The 20,222-nt window shown below is 45.8% G+C and overlaps 1 protein-coding gene across 4 annotated transcripts in view; it reads left to right on the top strand.

Moving 5' to 3' along the window:
• Positions 1-452: 452 nt before the first annotated feature.
• glsb (glutaminase b) overlaps positions 453-20,222 on the top strand; it is a 163,902-nt gene continuing 144,132 nt past the window's right edge. For 3 of the 4 annotated variants that reach the window (XM_038789138.1, XM_038789137.1, XM_038789139.1), the window contains exon 1: positions 453-979. In XM_038789138.1, the coding sequence (XP_038645066.1) occupies positions 702-979 (278 nt within the window). In that variant the 5' untranslated portion in view covers positions 453-701. The remainder of the gene's footprint in view (positions 980-20,222) is intronic. The other variant, XM_038789140.1, reaches the window with a different exon arrangement.

The raw sequence follows: 20,222 nt of genomic DNA, 5'->3' as shown, positions 1-20,222 counted from the left end.
TTAAGACGATTTTCAGTTTGGCTATGAATGATCAGATGATGCCTTCGCCATCTCACGCTGTTTCTGACTAATGCCTAGAGGATCTGTTTTGGACAGAGGATCAATCCAGCTACATTTACCCTTGAGCCAATGTATCCACGTGGCCATAGGTAACGGACAGCTCATCATATACAGTTGAAATTGTACCACAATAAAACATACACACACATATTTATATATATAGATACATACACTTTTTGAAATTAAAGATGGTTTGAAACTAGGGACATATTCACAACAAACAGAAAAACCAGCATTGCCACATTTTTCTCTTCAGCAATAAGATACTCAGCAATGACTCACCGGCTGAGCACAGCGAGCAGCGGGGTATCTGATTGACAAAACGCTGTAGCCAATCACAAAGCTAATTGGAAGGGGGTGGAACTTCCGCTTGCGCCTTGAAGGACAAGATTGTTAGCCGCCTCGCGCATTTCGCAGCCACCGCGTGTGGAGATCGTTAGCCAGTGTCCGCGCGCCCACCCACCAGGCGACGGCAGTTCCCACCTCGCGCCCACTGACCAGCCGGCGTCTGCGCACCCAGCATTAGTTTGCTACCCTCGCCCCACTGACCAGCGACGCTAGTTCCCTCCCCCGGGTCACTGAGCGCCGTCATTATCTCCCTTGCTTGCTCGCCGTTTATTTTAAGCCGCGGAAAGGCTGCCATGATGTTCCGGGCGGTGACTCCTGCTATCGTTCTGCGGGAGTTGCTGGAGACCAGCCTGAGGCGACCGGGTAGGCTCCACCGCAACTCCTTTACTAGCGGTATTGCCGGGAGGTGGGAGCCGCGGCTGCCGTTTGCTTTCCAGCAGCTGCTGCTCCACCGCCACCAGCATCAAGGTCAGCGACAGCAGCTTCGAGCCACCTACTGCAGTAGCAGCAAATCCGAGGGGAACACAGACAAACCACCAACCTCGACCAATGATAACTTGACTTCGGATAAGTAAGTATCACGGAAATAAGGAAGGACCTCCACCCCCCCCCCCCCCCTTAAATGGGAAGTGGGAAATAACAGGGCGTGGGAAAGAAATGGGGTTATTGCCCTTTAAGTAGAGCAATAACACATTCCGGTAATCTCTTGCAGGTTAAATTCCTATAATCCTGACATCACTTTTTAATCCAGCGACTGCGTATCAAGTACTTGTAAAACTACCTAATTTTTGCACGTATGTCATGAAACGTTAATTTAAATGTAGAAAACAGCATGGGTAATATGTATTTCTTGAAATACACGCAGTTTATTACCTTGTGTATATTTCAGTATATTCCTTCAGTATATTTTTGGCAGTTCCTAGTTTCTATGCTGCCATTTCTCACCCTTGCCTGACGGCCAGATTGAGGAACTTCAGTTACGTGGAGAGAAGTAGGGGATGTTAGTTAATAAGGGGTTAGATTGAATTGTTCAAATTCATGAACAATTTTGATAAGTAACCAGGGAGAAACTATTTCCAGTGACTTGGGATGCATATTTAAGATAATAAACAAGAGAGCCCAGAGGTGACCTGGGATCATTCTTTTCTGGGCTGAGTTGTGATCTGGAGTGCACTGCTTGAATGGGTAGTGGAAATGGATCCAATAGTAACTTTCAAAAGCGAATTGTGTAATACCTGAAAGGAAAAAATAACTAGTTTTGGGAAAAGGACAGGAGACTGGTGTTAATAAATAATTATTTCACAGAGCTGGCAGAAACGTGGATCAAATTGCCTCCTATGATGTATCATTCTGTTATTGTACTGCTTCTGTGGCAATTGTATTTTGGCACCTTTTGAGGCATTATATGCCAAAATTTGACATGAGCCAGATAAGGTAAATTTATAACAGATCGCCAAAATGCTGGCTCAATGAGGTTGGTTTTAAGGAGTGCCTTAAATGAGGAATCTGAGTTGGTGTGGTTTAGGGAGGGAATTCCAGAAGTTGAAGCTGAAGGCACAGCCACCAATTATAGAATCATTAAAATTGTGGATGCTTAAGAGGCAGGAATTAGAAGTGCACAAACATCTGAGGGTTGTGGGGGTGGAGGAGATTGCAGGGATAGTGGGGCCAGGTCATGGTGAAATTTGAAAATGAGGTTGCAAATTTTAAAATTGAGGCATTGTTTGGCTGGAGTCGATGTTGGTCAGCAGGCAGAGGTGAAAGGCACTTGGACATGGGGAGCAGAGTTTAGGATTAATGACCGGAGGCTGGCTAGGAGTGTCAGACTAGTCAAAGGCATGGATGAGCGCTTAAGGGGCGGAAGCGCTGAGATGGAAGGAAATGGGAAATGTTATGGAAGTGGAGGTAGATGGTCTTCATGATTGTTCAGAGGTGTTGTTTAATATTGTGTCCTGTATGACACCAGATTGCAAACAGTTTCCAGGGAGAGGGATGAAATTGGTGGTGAGGGAGCAGTGTTTGTGTTGGGGGCTGAAGGCAATGGCTTCAGTCTTCCAATATTTCATTGGTGGAAATTTGTTCATCCAGTTCTGTATGTTGGATAAGTAGTCTAACAATTTTGAGACAATGGAGGGCATTGTCTGTGTACGTGGGAGAAATGTGTTTTTGGATGATGTCGTCTATTTGGCAGTATGTAGGAAATACCTGAAAGGAAGGGAAAAAAGGACAGGAAAGTGACAGTAATGAATGATTATTTCACAAGAGCTGGCAGAAACACATCAATCAAATAATCTCCTTTGCTATATCATTGTTATTGAACTGCCTCTGTTGCAATTATATTTTAGCACCTTTGGAGGCATGAGACAAAATTTGACACCAAGCTAGATAAGGAAATATTAGAACAGATGGCCAAAAAGCTTCCTCCAATGAGGTCAGTTTTAAGGAGTGCCTTTTAGCCAGCATGGGAAAAGGAAGAGACCAATGATCTGGGGCGTGAGGTAACAGTGTGGAAGTGGGAAATTAATTCGTTGATGGTGATTTGTTCACTACAGTTAGATGAATAATAAGCAAATCTGATGAAAGTATATCCACTTAGCAAGGCGATGGTGCAGGGGTATTGGAGGAGGACTGTATGATCAACTATGTCAAAGACTCCAGCTAGATTTCAATGAACAAGATGAAATAGTTTACCTTTCTCACAGTCTCCTAAGGGTGTTATTTTGATCTTGAGAAGAACTGTTTCAGTACTGAGGCAGAGGCACAAACTGATTGGAAGGAGTTCCAGGAATGATGGGTATGATCTTGGGAGAGGACAACATGTTCAAAAACCTGGGAGAGAAAAGGGAAGTTGGAGATGGACTGGTAGTTTGCAAGAGCAGATGGATCGAAGTAAGGGTGATAATAGCAGATTTGAAAGAGAGCAGCAGCTGCTGTGGAAAGGGAACTGTTTATGTTAGTTAACATGGAACTCAGAATGGAGATTGGGTGATGAGCAATTTAGTGGGTGTAGGGGTTAGAGAGCTGGTCTTATCGACAATATGAACTTTGAGAAGGCATGAGGGATGATGGGAGAAAAAATGGAGAAGGAAACAACTTTGGGGTTAGGGCAGCTGGAATCTTAGAGAAATTTTGGCTCTGTGGACTTGGATAAAGAAGGGAAATGACAGACATCTGATAGGATACACTTAATCATTGTGATAAAGAATACAAGTGTTGTTTGCTGTTCTCACTCCTGCAGGCTTTCAGGATTTTTCAGTAGCTTAACATGTTTCAAGCTGTTTTGCTGTCTGCAAGGTATTGGTAAGACTGCACCTGGAGTATTGTACACAGTTTTGATCCCCTTATTTGAGTTCAGAGGAGATTCACTAAATTGATTCCAGAGATGATGGGTTTGTCGTACGAGGAGAGATTAAACAGTTCAGGTGTGTATATATACTCTCCAGAATTTAGAAGAATGAGGGGAGATCTAATTGAGGTTTACAAGATGCTAAAAGGTATGGATTAAGTAGACGTGGAGCTGATGCTTCCTCTTGTGGGGTATTATGTGGGGAGGCTAAATTGCCTATTCCTGCTCCTAGGGCATGTGTTCTAGGGAGGAGATGCTCTGGCTGATTTTGGCAATCCAATTCTTGGTCTGTAACATTGTAGGTAGCAAATGAGGAACTTATCAGCCATGAAAGAATAGTGGAGCAGACCTGATGGGCTGAATGGCCTAAATCTGCTCCTACATCTTATGAACATATGAATACCGGACCAACGTTTATTAGGATACCGGATCAGACCCCAACTTTTTTTTTTTGTAAAACTGAAGAAAAGAGACTTCACCCTCGGAGTGATGACTCTGACCAATAAGTATCTTGAAAACAAAAACTTTATTTTAAACATCGTATTAAACACATTAACATCAAATAGCTTTACAATGATCAGTTAAATAGTTCTTAAATGAAAGGGAAAACTTTAACTTGCTATTAATACCTGCCACTAATTCTAATTAAGACCATAAGACACAGGAGCAGAATAGGTCCATTCGGCCTATGGAGACTGCTCCGCCATTCAGTGGATGGTATGTTTCTCATCCCCGTTCTCCTGCTTCTCCCCATGACCCCTGATTACTTTATTAATCAAGAACCTGGCTATCTCTGTCTTAAAGACACCCAGTTACTTGGCCTCCACAGCTGTCTGCAGCAATGAGTTCCACAGATTCACCGCCCTCTGGCTTTAGAAACAACTCCTCACCTGTTTTAAAGGATCGTCCGTTCAGCCTGAGGCTATGTCCTCCGGTTATAGTTTCACCTACTACCTCTCCACATTCACTCTATCAAGGACACTCAGTCTAAGTTTCAATGAGATCCCCCCACTCTTCTAAACTCCATCGAATACAGACCTAGAGTCCTCAACTGCGCCTCATATGACAAATCCTTCATTCAGGGGATCATTCTTGTGAATGTTCTCAGGACCCTCTCCAAGGCCAGTACATCCTTGGATACGGGGCCCAAGACTGCTAACAATTTTTTAAATGGGGTCCGACCAGAAACTTTCCAGCCTCGACAGTACCTGCCCTCTCTTGTATTCTAGCCCTTTGACATGATTGCTAACATTTCATTTGCCTTCCTAATTGCCAACTGAATCTGCATGTTAACCATAAGAGAATTCTGAATTAAGCAAGAAGAGGAAACCGGAGCACCCGGAGGAAACCCACGCACACAGGGGGAGGACGTGCAGACTCCACACAGACAGTGACCCAGCCGGGAATCGAACCTGGGACCCTGGAGCTGTGAAGCATTTATGCTAACCGCCATGCTACCCTGCTGCCCAAATTTGGGAGATTAGGTTTCTGGTGTGTGGGGAGGAGGGGGGATGGCTCCTCTGCGGGCAAGGGAGAAATTTTCTTCAGGGAATAAAAGGAAGGTCGGGGGCAGCTGCTGCTTAAGGGGGTGCCCGGGGAAGGGGGGGGGTGCGGGCTCGGGGCTGGCCGAAAAAGGGTGATGGCTAGTCGGCAGGGGTGGAGGGGGTGGTAGCCCCCCATCCAGGCTGATTACTTGGAACATGAGAAGTCTGAATGGGCCACTGAAGAGAGCACGAGTGTTCGCGCATTTAAAGGGACTAACGGCAGACGTGGCAATGCTCCAGGAGACACATCTGAAGGTCACAGACCAGATGAGATTAAAGAAGGGTTGGGTGGGTCAGGTGTTCCACTCGGGACTGGACTCGGAAGACCAGGGGGGTAGCAATTTTGATCAGTAAGCGAGTGGCATTTGAGGCTGGGAAAATAGTGGCTGATAAAGGGGGTCAGTATATCATGATGAGTGGGAAGCTGGAGGGGGTCAGAGTGGTGCTCGTGTATGTCTACACCCCAAACTGGGACGATGTGGATTTTGAGGAGTGTGTTAGGCAAAATCCTGGACCTTGAGTCACACAACTTGGTCATGGGAGGGAACTTTAATACAGTCATTGAACCTGAATTGGATCGCTCAAAATCCAGGACAGGGAAGAGGCGGCAAGGGAGCTGAAGGGCTTTATGGAACAGTTGGAGGGGGGGGGGGGGGGGGGCGTAGACCCCTGTAGGTTTTCACGGCTGAGGGTAAAGGAGTTTTTCTTCTCCCACGTCCACAAAGTTTATTCCCATATTGACTTTTTTGTTCTAGGCAGGGCGTTGATCACAAAGGTGACGGGGACGGAATACTCGGCGATTACAGTCTCTGATCATGCCCCGCATTGGGTGGATTTGCGGCTTGGGGAGGCAAGAGGGCAGAGCCCGCTGTGGAGACTGGACGTGGGGTTGTTAGTGGGCGAGGTGGTTTGCGGACGGGTAAATAAGAGTATCCAGAACTATTTGGAAACAAACGTCACGGGAGAGGTATCGGCAGTGACTGTCTGGGAAGCCCTGAAGGCAGTTATTAGAGGGGAACATCTATCGATCCGGCCCCATAGAGAAGAGGGAAAGGGCAGAGAGGGAGAGATTGGTGGAGGAGATACTCCGAGTGGATAGGAAATATGCGGAGGCCCCGGACACGGGACTTCTGAGGGAGAGGCGCAAGCTACAAGTGGAGTTTGAATTGTTGACCACGGGGAAAGTGGTAGAGCAGTTGAGGAAGGCTAGGGGTGTGGTGTATGAATATGGGAAGAAGGCAAGCAGGATGCTGGCGCACCAGCTTAGGAAGAGAGTGGTGGCCAGGGAGATTGTGGGAGTAAATAATAAGGAGGGCAACTTGGTCTCGGACCCGGGGGGGTGAATGAAGTTTTTAAAGAATTCTACAGCAAACTATAGAGTTGGAACCCCCAGCGGGGGCAGAAGGGATGAGGCAATTTCTGGACCAGTTGAGGTTCCCGAGGGGCTGGGGCACCGATCGAGATACCAGAAATTATTAAGGGGCTGGAGGGCATGCAGTCGGGCAAAGCACCAGGGCCGATGGTTTCCCGGTGGAATTTTAAAAAACATTTTCAGAGGTGTTGAGCCCGCTGCTGATGAGGACCTTTTAATGAGGCTAGAGAGAAGGGAATTCTCCCCCCCCACAATGTCACATACCTCGGTCTCACTCATTCTTAAACGGGAGAAGGACCCTGAACAGTGCGAGTCTTACAGGCCAATCTCATTGCTTAATGTGGATGCCAAGCTATTGGCTAAGATCTTGGCCACGAGGATAGAGAGAGGATTGTGACACGAGGGTGATATGGGAGGACCAGACTGGATTCGTTAAGGGCAGACAACTTAATGCTAACGTGCGGATCCTTTTAAATATTGTTACGATGCCCTCGGAAGGAGGGAAAGCAGAGGTTGTGGCAATGGTGGATGCAGAGAAAGCTTTTTGATCGGGTGGAGTGGGAGTACCTGTGGGAGGCACTGGATAGGTTTGGGTTTGGTGAAGGCTTTATCCGGTGGGTGCGATTGCTGTACCAGGCGCCTGAGGCAAGCGTGCGCCCGAATCGGCTTAGCTCAGAGTATTTTAAATTGCACCGGCGGACGAGGCAAGGGTGTCCCCATTCACCTTTATTATTTGCTCTAGCCATTGAGCTGCTGGCCATTGCGTTGAGAGCTTCAAGGAACTGCCAGGGGCTGATCGGGTGGGGAGGGGGAGGGGGGGGGGGGGGGGGGGGGGGGGGGGGGGGTGGAGCATCGGGTCTCTCTCTACGCGGATGATCTCCTCCTGGATATTTCGGACCCACTGGAGGGTATGGGGGAGGTCTTGTGGATCTTAAGGAAATTTGGTAGTTTCTCGGGGTATAAATTGAACGTGGGGAAGAGTGAGCTGTTTGTGATCCAGGCTAAAGGACAGGAGAAGAGACTGAGGGAGTTGCCGCTGAGGAGGGTAGAGAAGAGCTTTTGTTACCTGGGTATACAGGTGGCCCGGAAGTGGGATTTGTTGCATAAGCTTAATCTGACCTGGCTGGTGGAACAAATGGAAGGGGACTTTAAAAGATGGGACATGCTGCCACTGTCACTGGCGGGGAGGGTACAGACCATGAAAATGACGGTCCTCTCTAGGTTCCCATTTGTATTCCAGTGCCTACTCATCTTCATCCCTAAAGCCTTTTTCAAGCGGGTTAATAAGATCATCTCGGGATTTGTGTGGGCGAACAAGACCCCGCGAGTAAAGAGTGCTGCTGAAATGCAGTTGGAGGGAGGGTGGGCTGGCACTGCCGAACCTTTGCAACTACTACTGGGCGGCCAACATTGCCATGATCAGGAAGTGGGTATTGGGGGAGGGGTCGGCATGGGAGCGATTCGAGGTGGCGACATGCAAAGGCACCAGTCTGGGAGCACTGGTAATGGAACCTCTGCTGTTCTCGCCGGCCCGCTACTCCCCAAGTCCGGTGGTGGTGGCGACAATGAAGATCTGGGGGCAGTGGAGGAGACACAAGAGGGTGGAGGGAGCGTCGGTCTGGACCCCGATATGTAATAACCACAGGTTCCTGGAGGAAGGGCAGGATGGATGGCGGGTTCCAGAGCTGGCAGAGGGTGGGTATTAGAAGGATGGGTGATCTGTTTATAGATGGGAGCTTTACCAGCCTGCAGGCATTGGAGGACAAATATAAATTGCCGCCAGGGAACAGCTTTAGGTATCTACAAGTGCTTGTGGTTTCAGGAACCAAATGAATGGGGGCCAAGGCCAAGAGTGGGCAAAGAAGTGGCAAATGGAATACAATGTGGAAAAATGTGAGGTTATCTATTTAGATTTCCAGAAGACATTTGACAAGGTGCTGTATAGCAGGCTATTTAAAAAGTTAAAAGCCCATGGTGTTAAGGATAAGATACTGGCATGGATCGATAATTGGCTGACTGGCAGAAGGCAGAGCGTGATGATAAAGGGATCTTTTTCAGGATGGCAGCCAGTGACTAATGGTGTGATTGGTCAGAGTTGGGACCACAATGTTTCACAATATATATCAACAATCTGGAGGAAGGAACTGAGGGCGCAATTCTCCATGCTCACGAAAATTCGGAGAATAGCGGGCGGCGTACATTTTTACGGACACGCTGGCCCGACGCCCTCCCGCTATTCTCTTCCCCCCCCCACGCCCGCCCCCGACATGAATTGCTGCCCGCCGTTTTCTTACGGCGAGCAACTATTCACCCCTGGCCGAAGGGCCGATTTCTAAGGCCTTTACGGCCGTTTTTATGAACGTAAAACACACCCGGTCTGACCGTTCGGAAAAACGGCCGTAAAGTCGTGATCTGGGGAACCATGGCACCGATTGGCACGGCAGTACCACGGCCGTGCCAAGGGTGCCATGGGCCCGCGATCGGTGGGCACCGATCGCGGGCAGCGGGTACTTACCCCGCGCACTCTTTCTCCCTCCGCCGCCCCGATGGATCCATCCGCGGGGCATAACGGCCTGCGCATGCGCGGGTTTCACGCACAAGCGCGATGGCATCATCCATGCATATGCGGGTTGGAGTCGTCCAATCCGCGCATGCATGGCTGACGTCATCTGACACGTCAGCCGTCGCTAACTCTGGCTAGCGGGCTTAACGAAAATCGTTAAGCCCGCGATGCCGGAGTTCACGGCCTCGCAATGCTAGCCCCGACCGGGGAGCTGAATCGGTTCCCGGTCGGGGGGGCGGAGGCTGGCGTCAAACGCGCCCGTTTTTGACGCCAGCTTCCCGAGTTTTCGTGACTCGGGAGAATCGCGCCCTGAGGGCCTGTTGCTATGTTTGCAGATGATACAAAGATATGCAGAGGAAGATATTATTGAGGAAGTGGGGGACTGCAGGAGAACTTGGACAGGCTAGGAGCGTGGGCAAAGAAGTGGCAGATGGAATACAATGTGGAAAAATGTGAGGTTATCTATTTAGATTTCCAGAAGACATTTGACAAGGTGCTGTATAAAAAGTTAAAAGCCCATGGTGTTAAGGATAATATACAGGCATGGATAGAGGATTGGCTGACTGGCAGAAGGCAGAGAGTGGGAATTAGCAAGTCTTTTTCAGTATGGCAGCCAGTGACAAGTGGTGTGACTCTAGTCAGTGTGGGGACTACAATGTTTCACAATATACATCAACGATCTGGAAGAAGGAACTGAGACTAAGTTTGCAGATGATACAAAGATAATGCAGAACGACATATTGAGGAAGCAGGAGGCTGCAGAAGCACTTGGATACGCTAGGAGAATGGGCAAAGAAGTGGCAGATGGAATACAATATGGAAAAGTTTATGTACTTTAGTAAGAAGAATGGAGGCATAGACTATTTTCTAAATGAGAAAAGGCTCAAAAAATCAGAAGCACAAAGGAGTCCTAGTTCAAGATTCTCATGAGCTAATGCGCAGGTTCATTCGGCAGTTAGGAATGCAAATGCAATGTTACCATTCATGTCAAGAGGGCCATAGAGTACAAAATAAGGGATGTACTTCTGAGGCTATATAAGGCTCTGTTCATAGAACATAGAACAGTGCAGCACAGAACAGGCCCTTCGGCCTTCGATGTTGTGCCGAGCAATGATCACCCTACTGAAACCCACGAATCCACCCTATACCCGTAACCCAACAAACCCCCCCCCCCAAACATTACTTTTAGGATACTACGGGCAATTTAGCATGGCCAATCCACCTAACCCGCACATCTTTGGACTGTGGGAGGAAACCGGAGCACCCGGAGGAAACCCACACACACACACGGGGAGGACGTGCAGACGTTCAGTCCCCATTTGGAATATTGTGAGCAGTTTTGGGCCCCGAATCCAAGAAAGGATGTGTTGGCCTTGGAAAGGGTCCAGAGGAGGTTCACAAAAATGATGCCTGGAATGAAGAGCTTGTCATATGAAGAGCGTTTGAGGACTTTGGATCTGTACTCTCATTACAGAATTCTGAGAGGCCTAGATAGAGTGGATGTGGAGAGGATGTTTTCACTAGTAGGAAAAACTAGAACCCAAGGCCACAGCCTCAGACTGAAAGGATGATCCTTTTAAAACAGATGAGGAATTTCTTCAGCCAGAGGGTAGTGAATCTGTGGAACTCGGTGTCGCAGAAGGCTGTGCACGCCAAGTCAGTGTTTTTAAGACTGAGATAAGTAGGTCCTTCATTAATAAGGGGATCAGAGGTTGAGGAGAATGGGGGTGAGAAACATATCAGCCATGATTGAATGGCGGAGCAGACTCGATGGGCTGAATGGCCTAATTCTGCTCCTATGTCTTCTGGGCTTTCATCCTGCATAAAAACTTACTCCTATAATGAAAAGTATGTTTTAGTACATATTTAAAAAAAAGTATTTATGTCTGGTTCTCAAAAGATTGTTCATATAATGAAAATGAAACAGCATCTGGAAGGACATGCTACTGTATTCAAGTTTGGGGGAGATTCTGAATAAAAGTCTTCAATTTAAATGCTTCACTTGTTTTGCTGTAATGTAAAACAAACCACAGTTGCAGGGATATTTGTTCGGGAACCAAATTGATTTGGTTTTGGTCTAAGCTGTAAAAAGCCACACCCTGCACAATAACAAATGTAATCATGGGCTCTCCCGTGTTGCATATAGCGCTGTCATTTCAAGTGTGACATCCATGTAAAAAAAAAGGTTCTATTTCCTGGATGATCAGTGTCTAACCTTTTTGCAGCCCTAGTTAAATGAAAACCTTCCCTTTTTAAAATGGCTATTCAAATCCAGCTCCTGCCTACAATTAAATATCTGATATTCTCTATGTTGTATGAGGATATGACTCACAACTGAGTGAGTACTTTTTCCAGTGGACTAGCTGCTTTCATCTGAATTCTGCTGGTGCAGCACATCAGTACAAATATATCTAGTGAAATGGAAGTATATTGTTTTCACCACACTAAACCATAACTAAAGTCTGGTTGGACTCTGGTTGATCTCACATGCATAATGTAATTATAAAGAATAATCTCAGATGACTGTGGAAAAACCCTTCCCCAAGAATGAAGCATGATGGATGCTCATAGTGTGATGTTAAAAAGGGAGGATTCGAACTTCATTATTCATAAGCATAATAAGTAATTAATAAATGATCAGTGCTGCTTCACATTAGACTTGATGAACTCATTGCATCATTTCAGTATAATGAGATTGTGATACTAGGCACATGAGTAAATTAGTCATGATTCCACTGATTTAATAAGCCATTTATATCTTTGCAATCCCAACTCTGTTATTTAAATAATTATCTTTAAAGCAATTGTGTTCTGATTGAACATATCTAAAGAGTGTATATTTGAGACCTGTATTTTCTTGGTTGTTTTCTGGTAGCACTGTGGTTAGCACAGTTGCTTCACAGCTCCGGGGTCCCAGGTTCGATTCCCAGCTTGGGTCACAGTCTGTGTGAAGTCTGCACGCTCTCCCTGTGTCTGTGTGGGTTTCCTCCCATAGTCCAAAGATGTGCAAGTTAGGTGGATTGGCCATGCTAAATTGCTCTTGGTGTCCAAAAAAGGTCAGGTGGGGTTACTGGGTTACAGGATAGGGTGGAGGTGTGAGCTTAAATGGGGTGCTCTTTCCAAGGGCCGGTGCAGTTGGGTTGAATTGTCTCCTTCTGCACTGTAAATTCTATGATTCTATGAATGGAAGGATGCAGCAGAAGGAGGAGAACAATTCTAGTGATTGTCAAACCGCATTAGACGAGTCACCTTGTTGAAAGTTTAATTGAATATTAAAATATTATGTAAATGGTTCCATTTCAATTGAGCATACATAAAGTGCAAATTAGATGGGATAATTTCTTCAATTGCAATTCTGAGTAATGATGATGTCATTTACTCAAGTACTTGAAACATTTACAAGTTACTTGATATGCTGGATGGTGACTTTGGACAGAATTGGGTTGAATGTGAACATGGTGTTCATGGGAGGGTAGAAGTAGTTCTTTAAAAATACTCCAATGCAGATTTGTTCATGGTTCATATTTTATTGACTGTAAATTAGGACATGGAAGTCTATTTACAAAGTATTTCTGTTGTAGCAGTCTCTTTGCTATTTAAGTAACAAACGTTTGGAATACGGCTCTGAAGTGTATTTCTCTTGTCTATAGGGTTGAAAAGAAAAACGTTTGAGAGAACAAAACTTAGTTGTACAAAAACTGATTCAGACAGATTTTGAATTATTCATTGTATACACTGGAGCAGGGAGAAGCAGGATTTATTTAATTTTTCTTTTAAAAATAAATAAATTTAGAGTACCCAATTATTTTTGTTTCAAATTAAGGGGGAATTTAGTGTGGCCAATCCACCTAACCTGCACATCACAGACACTGGGAGAATGTGAAAACTCCATAGGACAGTGAGTGACCCAGGGCCAGGATCGAACCCAGGTCCTCAGTGCCACAGGAAGCAGTGCTAACCACTGCGCCACTGTGCCGTCTGAGAAGTAGGATTTACGTATTGATAAGAACTTTGTCATGTGGGCAAATATGCATGAGCAAAAGTTGATTCTGTGATAACTAAATCAATGCGGACATTCTAAATGTTTGGAGACTCCTTGAGCAGGATTCTCCGTCCGCCAACGCTGGAATCGAGAAAGACGGTAGGAACGAATGCCATGCTCTGGTGCCTTGACAGTGGCGTCAATGCATTCTACTCCGCACACCATTTGCATATCATTAGCAGGCCTGACCGGTATTCTCTGGGGCTTCTGCGATGCTTCCACTGGTAGGAATTATTGACGCCATCTTTCATTTGTGGTCTGAAACGGATGCTGTGGCTGACTAGGGAGAGGAAAGGTAGAACATACAGAGGTTCGACCATGGGCTGTCAGACCTCCCCCCATCCCCCCCGGTAGCACCAGCCAGCAGAGATGGGGGCCAGAGCCCTCCATAGCGCCTGGCACTGACGAGGAAAGGGGTGCAAAGTTCCAGGGGGAAAGGCCAAGGGTGGGATAGGGGGAGGGGAATGGCAGGGGCACGGTCTGTGGGGCCACAGTATAGCCTGTTGGACCTGGTTTGGCACAGGGTATCCACCATGTTAACATGTTTGACTTTCACCCCATATGGACAATAGACTTCAGAATCCAACCAGGAATGGTGGCCGTTGTCCTGGTCGCCACAGCCCTTGGGAATGCACTGAGGCTGTTCTGGGTGGAGCCTGCCACAGAGGGACAGGAGCCAAATGGTGAGAATGGAGAGCTGGCTGTCCAACAGGCAGACGAGGAGCTGGGAAGGAGGCACCTCCTGAGGCCTTGTGTGTATTGGTTGGACCAGGCATGTCGTGAAGACTCTGGCTGAGCAGGGGGACAGTGTGACGTATCTGCCAGATCATGATGCACCTGGTACCGTGAGGCTATGTGGGAGGACACCCGCTCCCAGTGGCATTCAAGATGATGGCCACTCTGAACATTTACACCATGGGGTCCTTCCAGGTGCCGAGTGGGGACCTGTCCAGAATCATCATACCACCATCATATTGGTGCCAAAGAATTAACCAGTCAACGTGCCTCAACGACTACTGTCTAGTGGCCTAGTAATCAATTTATTGTGAAATACTTCGAGAGGTTGGTCATGAGATGCATTGACTCCATGCTCCCAGAACGCCTTGACCCACTAATTTGCATACTGCCACAACTGGTCCACAGCAGACGCCATCTCTCTGGCCTCTTCTCATCCCTGGAGCATTTCAACAACAAGGACCCCTACATCAGACTCTTATTCACTGACTACAGCTGCCTTCAACACCATAATCCCAAACAAGTTAATCAAAGCTCCAAAACCTAGGACTTGGCTCCTCCCTCTGCAACTGGATCCTTGACTTCTTGACCCATAGACCACAGACCACAATCAGTAAGGATAAACAACCACAATCAGTAAGGATAAACAACAACTCTTCCATGATAGTCCTCAATACTGGGGTCGTGCAAGGCTCTGTACCTGGCCCCCTACTATACTCCCTATATGTGCACTATGTGTGGTAAAATTTGGTTCCAACTCCATCTAAAGTTTGGTGATGACATGACTGCAGGGGTCAGATCTTGAACAGCGATGAGTCAGAGTACAGGAAGAAGATAGTGAACCTAGTGGAGTGGTGTAACGCCAACAATCTCTCCCAATGTCAGCAAAACTAAAAACCTGGTCATTGACTTCAGGAAGCGAAGTCGCACCCTGTCTGCATCAATGGGGCCGAGGTGGAGATGATTGATAGCTTCAGATTCCTCAGTGTGCACATCACTAACAATCTGTCCTGGTCCACCCATGTTAACACTACGACCAAGAAAACACAACAGTGCCCATACTTCCTGAGGAAACTAAGGAAATTCTGCATGTCCACATTGACTATTACCAATGTTTACAGATGCACCATAGAAAGCATCCTATCTGGCTGCATCACGGCCTGATATGGCAACTGCCTGGCCCAAGACTCTTAAGAAACTAGAGAGTCGTGAACATAGCCCAGTCCATCACATAATCCACATCCCATCCATTGACTCTGTTTAGACCTCCCACTGCCTTGGGAAAGCTGGCATCGTAAGCAAAGACCCCTCTAAACCTCCTTATTCACTCTTCCAACGTCTTCCATCGGGCAGGAGATATAAAGGAGTGAGAGCACGCACTAACAGTTCAAAAATAGCTTCTTCCCCGCTGTTACTAGACTCCTGAATGATCCTCTTGTGGACTGTGATCTCTTCAAAAATCTGCTCTTACTGAATAGTACTGCACTCCTGTATGCTTCACCTGATGCCTGTATGTGTATACATTGTTTATTTATGTATACCCTATGTTTATTTCATGTATGGAATGATCTGTCTGGACTGTACGCAGAACAATACTTTTCACTTCCTCGATACACATGATAATAAAACAAATCCAAAACTCTGAACTTGGTGCATGCACAGGTGCATCCATGCTGTCACTGAGGCCATACATGACCAGTCTGGACAATACATCCACTTAATGTGGACCGAGCCCACCAGGATGACCAGGTAGCGGGGTTTGTAGAGTTGCCCCGGGTCTAGCGTTGATCAATGGAATGCGTCATACCCAATGAGCACACCTCATGGAAGCCCCGTCTTCAGAACCTGAAAGCGGTTCCACTCTATGAACTTGCAGCTGGTGTGTGACCATCAGCTGCACATCTGCACCCGATGACTGACTGGGCAGTGTGTACGATGCCTTCATCCTGGCACACTCTATGGTACCTGACCTCTCTGAGGCACACCCACAGGTGAGGGGTTGGCTCCTGGCAACGGGAGTTATTCTCTGTGGTTGTGGCTGATGGCTCCTATGTGAATGCCACAGACTGACACTGAGACCTGCTACAACAAAACTAAATGGTGTGATCTGACCTATACCTATCGAACTGTAGGAAAACATTCCACTTTTATATTCTATTCTCGTTGCAGTCAGTGATGACATTCCATTTACCTTCCTAATCATGTACTGTTCATGGACCAGGACACCCAGATCTGTCTATCTCCAGTTCTGCAGTCTCTCCCCATTTAAAGAACATAACTTATTTTTTATTATTTCTGGCAAAGATGACAAGTTCACATTTTCCCACATTATGCTCCTTCTGCCACATATTTCGTTCTTCCTTTTAATAATAACCTCACTTTTGTGGTCAGCTGTGAAGGAATGATGTATTTTGGTTGCCTTGCTGACAGCTGCCCACAGTGATTTGAACCACATCAGATCAGCAACATTTTAGTTATTACCCAAAATTAGACACCTACCAGCAGAATGAGGCAAGGCTCTTTAGCCAACCAGATTGAAAATCCTGACTGCGCAAAATATAAGGCAGGACTTTATAAATTAAATAGTGTCGAAAGAAAATTAAGCTGGTATTAAGGGAGTAATATTTTTTCTTGGAGAATGAAACTCCATTCTTATTTTAGAAGATAAATATTTTTGTGCCCAAAGCAATTTTTAGCAGTTAATAACGTCATGTATAACGGTTGTGAAAGATCGCTTTGATAGGACTGTACTATAGGCTGCCAAATGATATTGAGGCCATGGTCAAAAGGAAGAAGGAGGCATATGACTTGCATAGGCAGCTGGGATCAAGTGGATCACATGAAGAGTATAGATCTTGTTGGAGTAGAGTTGAGAGAGAAATCAGGAGGGCAAAAAGGGGACATGAGATTGTCTTGGCAGATAAGGCAAAGGAAAGTCAAAAGAGCTTTTACAGATAAATAGGTTAGGGGAGTGCCTCTTGAGGATAAACAAGGTAATCTATGTGCATATCCACAAGGGATGGGTGAGGTCCTAAATTAATATTTCTCCAGTGTTTACTGTTGAGAAAGACACATGTTAGGGAAATTGTCTTGGAGTGTACATATTACAGAGAAGGAGATGCTGGAGATATTAAAGAGCATCAAGAAAGATAAATTCCTGGGACTGATCTAATGTATCCCAGGATATTGTGGGATGCTAAGGAGGAAATTGCTGGCCCCCTAGCTGAGATATTTGAATCATGGGTAAACATGGGCACAACATTTGTTACCCTCCAATCTTCAGGCACCTCTCCTGTGGCTGTAGGGATAAGCCTGGGAACTACAGACCAGTTAGCCATACTTCTGTAGTGGGTAAATTGTTAGACGGTATTCTGAGGGATAGGATCTACAGGCATTTAGACAGGCAAGGGCTAATTAGGGAAAGTCATGTCTTACGAATTTGATGTTTTTTGAAGGGGTAACCAAGACGTTGCACTTCAGCGAGGTCTTTGACAAGGTACTGAATAGTAGGTTATTGCAAAAGGTTAAATCTCTCAAAATCCAGGACGAGGTAATCCAATTGGATACAAACTTGGCATGGTGACCAAAGCCAAAGGGTTGTTGTGGAGGGTTGTTTTTCAAACTGGAGGCCGTTGGTCAGCGGTGTGCTGAGGGATCGGTGCTGGGTCCACTGTTATTTGTTATATATGTTAATGATTTGGATGAGGTTGTAGGAGGCATGGTTAGTAAGTTTGCAGATGACCCCAAGATTGGTGGCACAGTGGATAGTGAAGAAGGTTATACAAGATTACAACAGGATCTTGACATTGGGCCAATGGGCTGATGAATGGCAGCTGGAGTTTAATTTGGATAAATGTGAACTGATGCATTTTGGCAGATCAAATCAGGTAGGACCTACTCAGTTAATGGTGGGGAGAGTTACAGAACAAAGAGATCTAGGGGTGCAGGTTCATAGCTCCTTGAAAGTGGAGTCGCAACTGGACAGGGTGGTGAAGAAGGCATTCAGCATGCTGGGTTTTATTGGTCAGAGTATTGAATACAGGAGTTGGGATATCTTGTTGAAGTTCTCAAGACACTGCTAAGACCATACATGGGATACTGTGTTCAGTTCTGGTCACCCAATTATAGGAAGGATATTGTTAAACCAGAAAGAGTGCAGAAGAGATTTATGAGGATGCTACCAGGACTCTATATGGTCTGAGCTATAAGCAGAGACTGGATAGGCTGGGACGTTTTTCCCTGGAGCATAGGAGGCTTAGGTGTGATCTGATAGAGTCTATAAAATAATGAGAAGCATAGATAACGTTGTTCGTCAACATCTTTTCCCAAAGGTAGAGGAGTCTAGTACTAGATGGCATAGGCTTAAGGTGAGAGGGGAGAGATACAAAAGAGACCAGAGGGGAAATGTCTTCTCACAGGGTGGTGAGCTCTGGATCGGGCTGCCAGAGGCAGTGGTAGAGGTGGGTACAATTTTTCCTTTAGAAACACAGTTCGACCGTTACATGGGCAGGGTGGGTATAGAGGGATATGGGCCAAATGCGGGCAAGTGAGACTAGCTTAGTGATAGAAACTGGGCGGCATGGACAAGCTGGGCCGAAGGGCTTGTTTCCATGTTGTAAACATCTATGACTCACTTGCTCCTGATTGCACCAACCCACCATTAACTGTTTTTGGTGCAGAACTATTGGGCACCTTCAACTGGTTCATGTCATTCAGTAATGTCACTGTTGGCTTTATTGGTAAGGACTGCAATGATGCATCATGTGGAGAAGCAGAGTATCTCTTACAGAGCGACTTCTGGTTTGTGTTTAACTGTGCATTTGTGGATACCAGAAATTCATGTCAAATTTACTCTATCATTTATTACTGAAAACCTGGGTCATGTTAGCTTCCTAATTACACAGCACAGTTTGTGCAAATTGGGAAGCAGAGTAGTTGAGCTCGTTGAGCTTATTGGAGTTTGGTAATTTCTCTACAGTGCAAGTTGCCATTTATTGCTGGTCAAATATTTTAATTCCAGATTGAGCAAGTTTGTATGAGTAATTTTCTTTTGACTATGGATTTATTAGGAGCAATTGACACTCCAGGCACATGTTTTATTAAAAATTACTGATAATTTGAAAATATATTAACAGTAGAATTTGCTACGTGAATGAAGTATTCAGCACCTTGTGTTTCTTCCAGCTATTTGTTTGTGCAATCCAAAATTGACCTTGTTGCCCAACTGTCTTCTCATTACTTGCATAAGTTCCTCCACTTCAAATGCTCTTTCCTGACATCATTGGAAGCTGCAGCAGGATGTCGATGGCATGGGGCTGAAACTTGGGAGCGGAAATTCATGGACAAGAGCTCCTTTCCCCTGAACCATCTGGGTGAATGTGAAGAATTTAAGAATAAATTTATGAACTGCCTCAGAATAAATTTGATAATTCTCTGTGCAGAGAGCAATCAAAATGGAGTGCAGAATGGAAAGGCAACTGATGACGAGAGCCGCTGGAGAAACTGGGATCCAAAGATCTCCTTGACAAATAACTGCAGAAAAACAGCAGCAGATGAGAAGCTTACAGGAGGAAAGTGCATTGTATCTACAAACTAAACAAAAGACCATTGATGGACTTATTTTCATCCTGAATCTGTATTAAAGATGCAAAGCTTTTTGTTAACAATGGTCTTGGTGAGCTTTGTTCTACTCCTCTTCACTCTTTTGATAACCATTCACAACTTTCTTCAGGCAAGATGGCCTTTCCCAATTTATCCTATCAAATTCCTTCCTGACTTAAAAAATTTTTTTTTTTTAAAGTCTCTGCTCATGTGAAAATAGGTTCACTATCTCAGGACTCTTCATATCATTTATTCCTGATATATTCCTGGTAAATCTGAAGATTTTTTCAAAATAAAATTGAAGTACCCAATTTCTTTTTCCAATTAAGGGGTATTTTAGGGTGGCCAACTTACATACCCTGCACATCTTTTTTGGGTTGCGAGGGTGAGACCCTCGCAGATACGGGGAGAATGTGCAATCTCCACACAGCCAGTGACCGGGCTGGGATTGAACCTGGGTCCTCTGCGGCGTCTGGTAAATCGACTTCAGCATATGTTGGAAAGTGTCGACATAGGCCCAGATTGTGCACTTATACTGACAGTAAAATTGTAGGTCTTCAGCGCTGTTGCTTTGAAACGGACAACAATTTTGCACATGCACAGTTAAATGT

This window comes from Scyliorhinus canicula, chromosome 2, assembly GCF_902713615.1.
Source record: "Scyliorhinus canicula chromosome 2, sScyCan1.1, whole genome shotgun sequence".
NCBI lineage: Eukaryota > Metazoa > Chordata > Chondrichthyes > Carcharhiniformes > Scyliorhinidae > Scyliorhinus > Scyliorhinus canicula.
The sequence above is the reverse complement of the archived record's forward strand: the minus strand, read 5'-3'. Positions and strand labels throughout refer to the sequence as shown.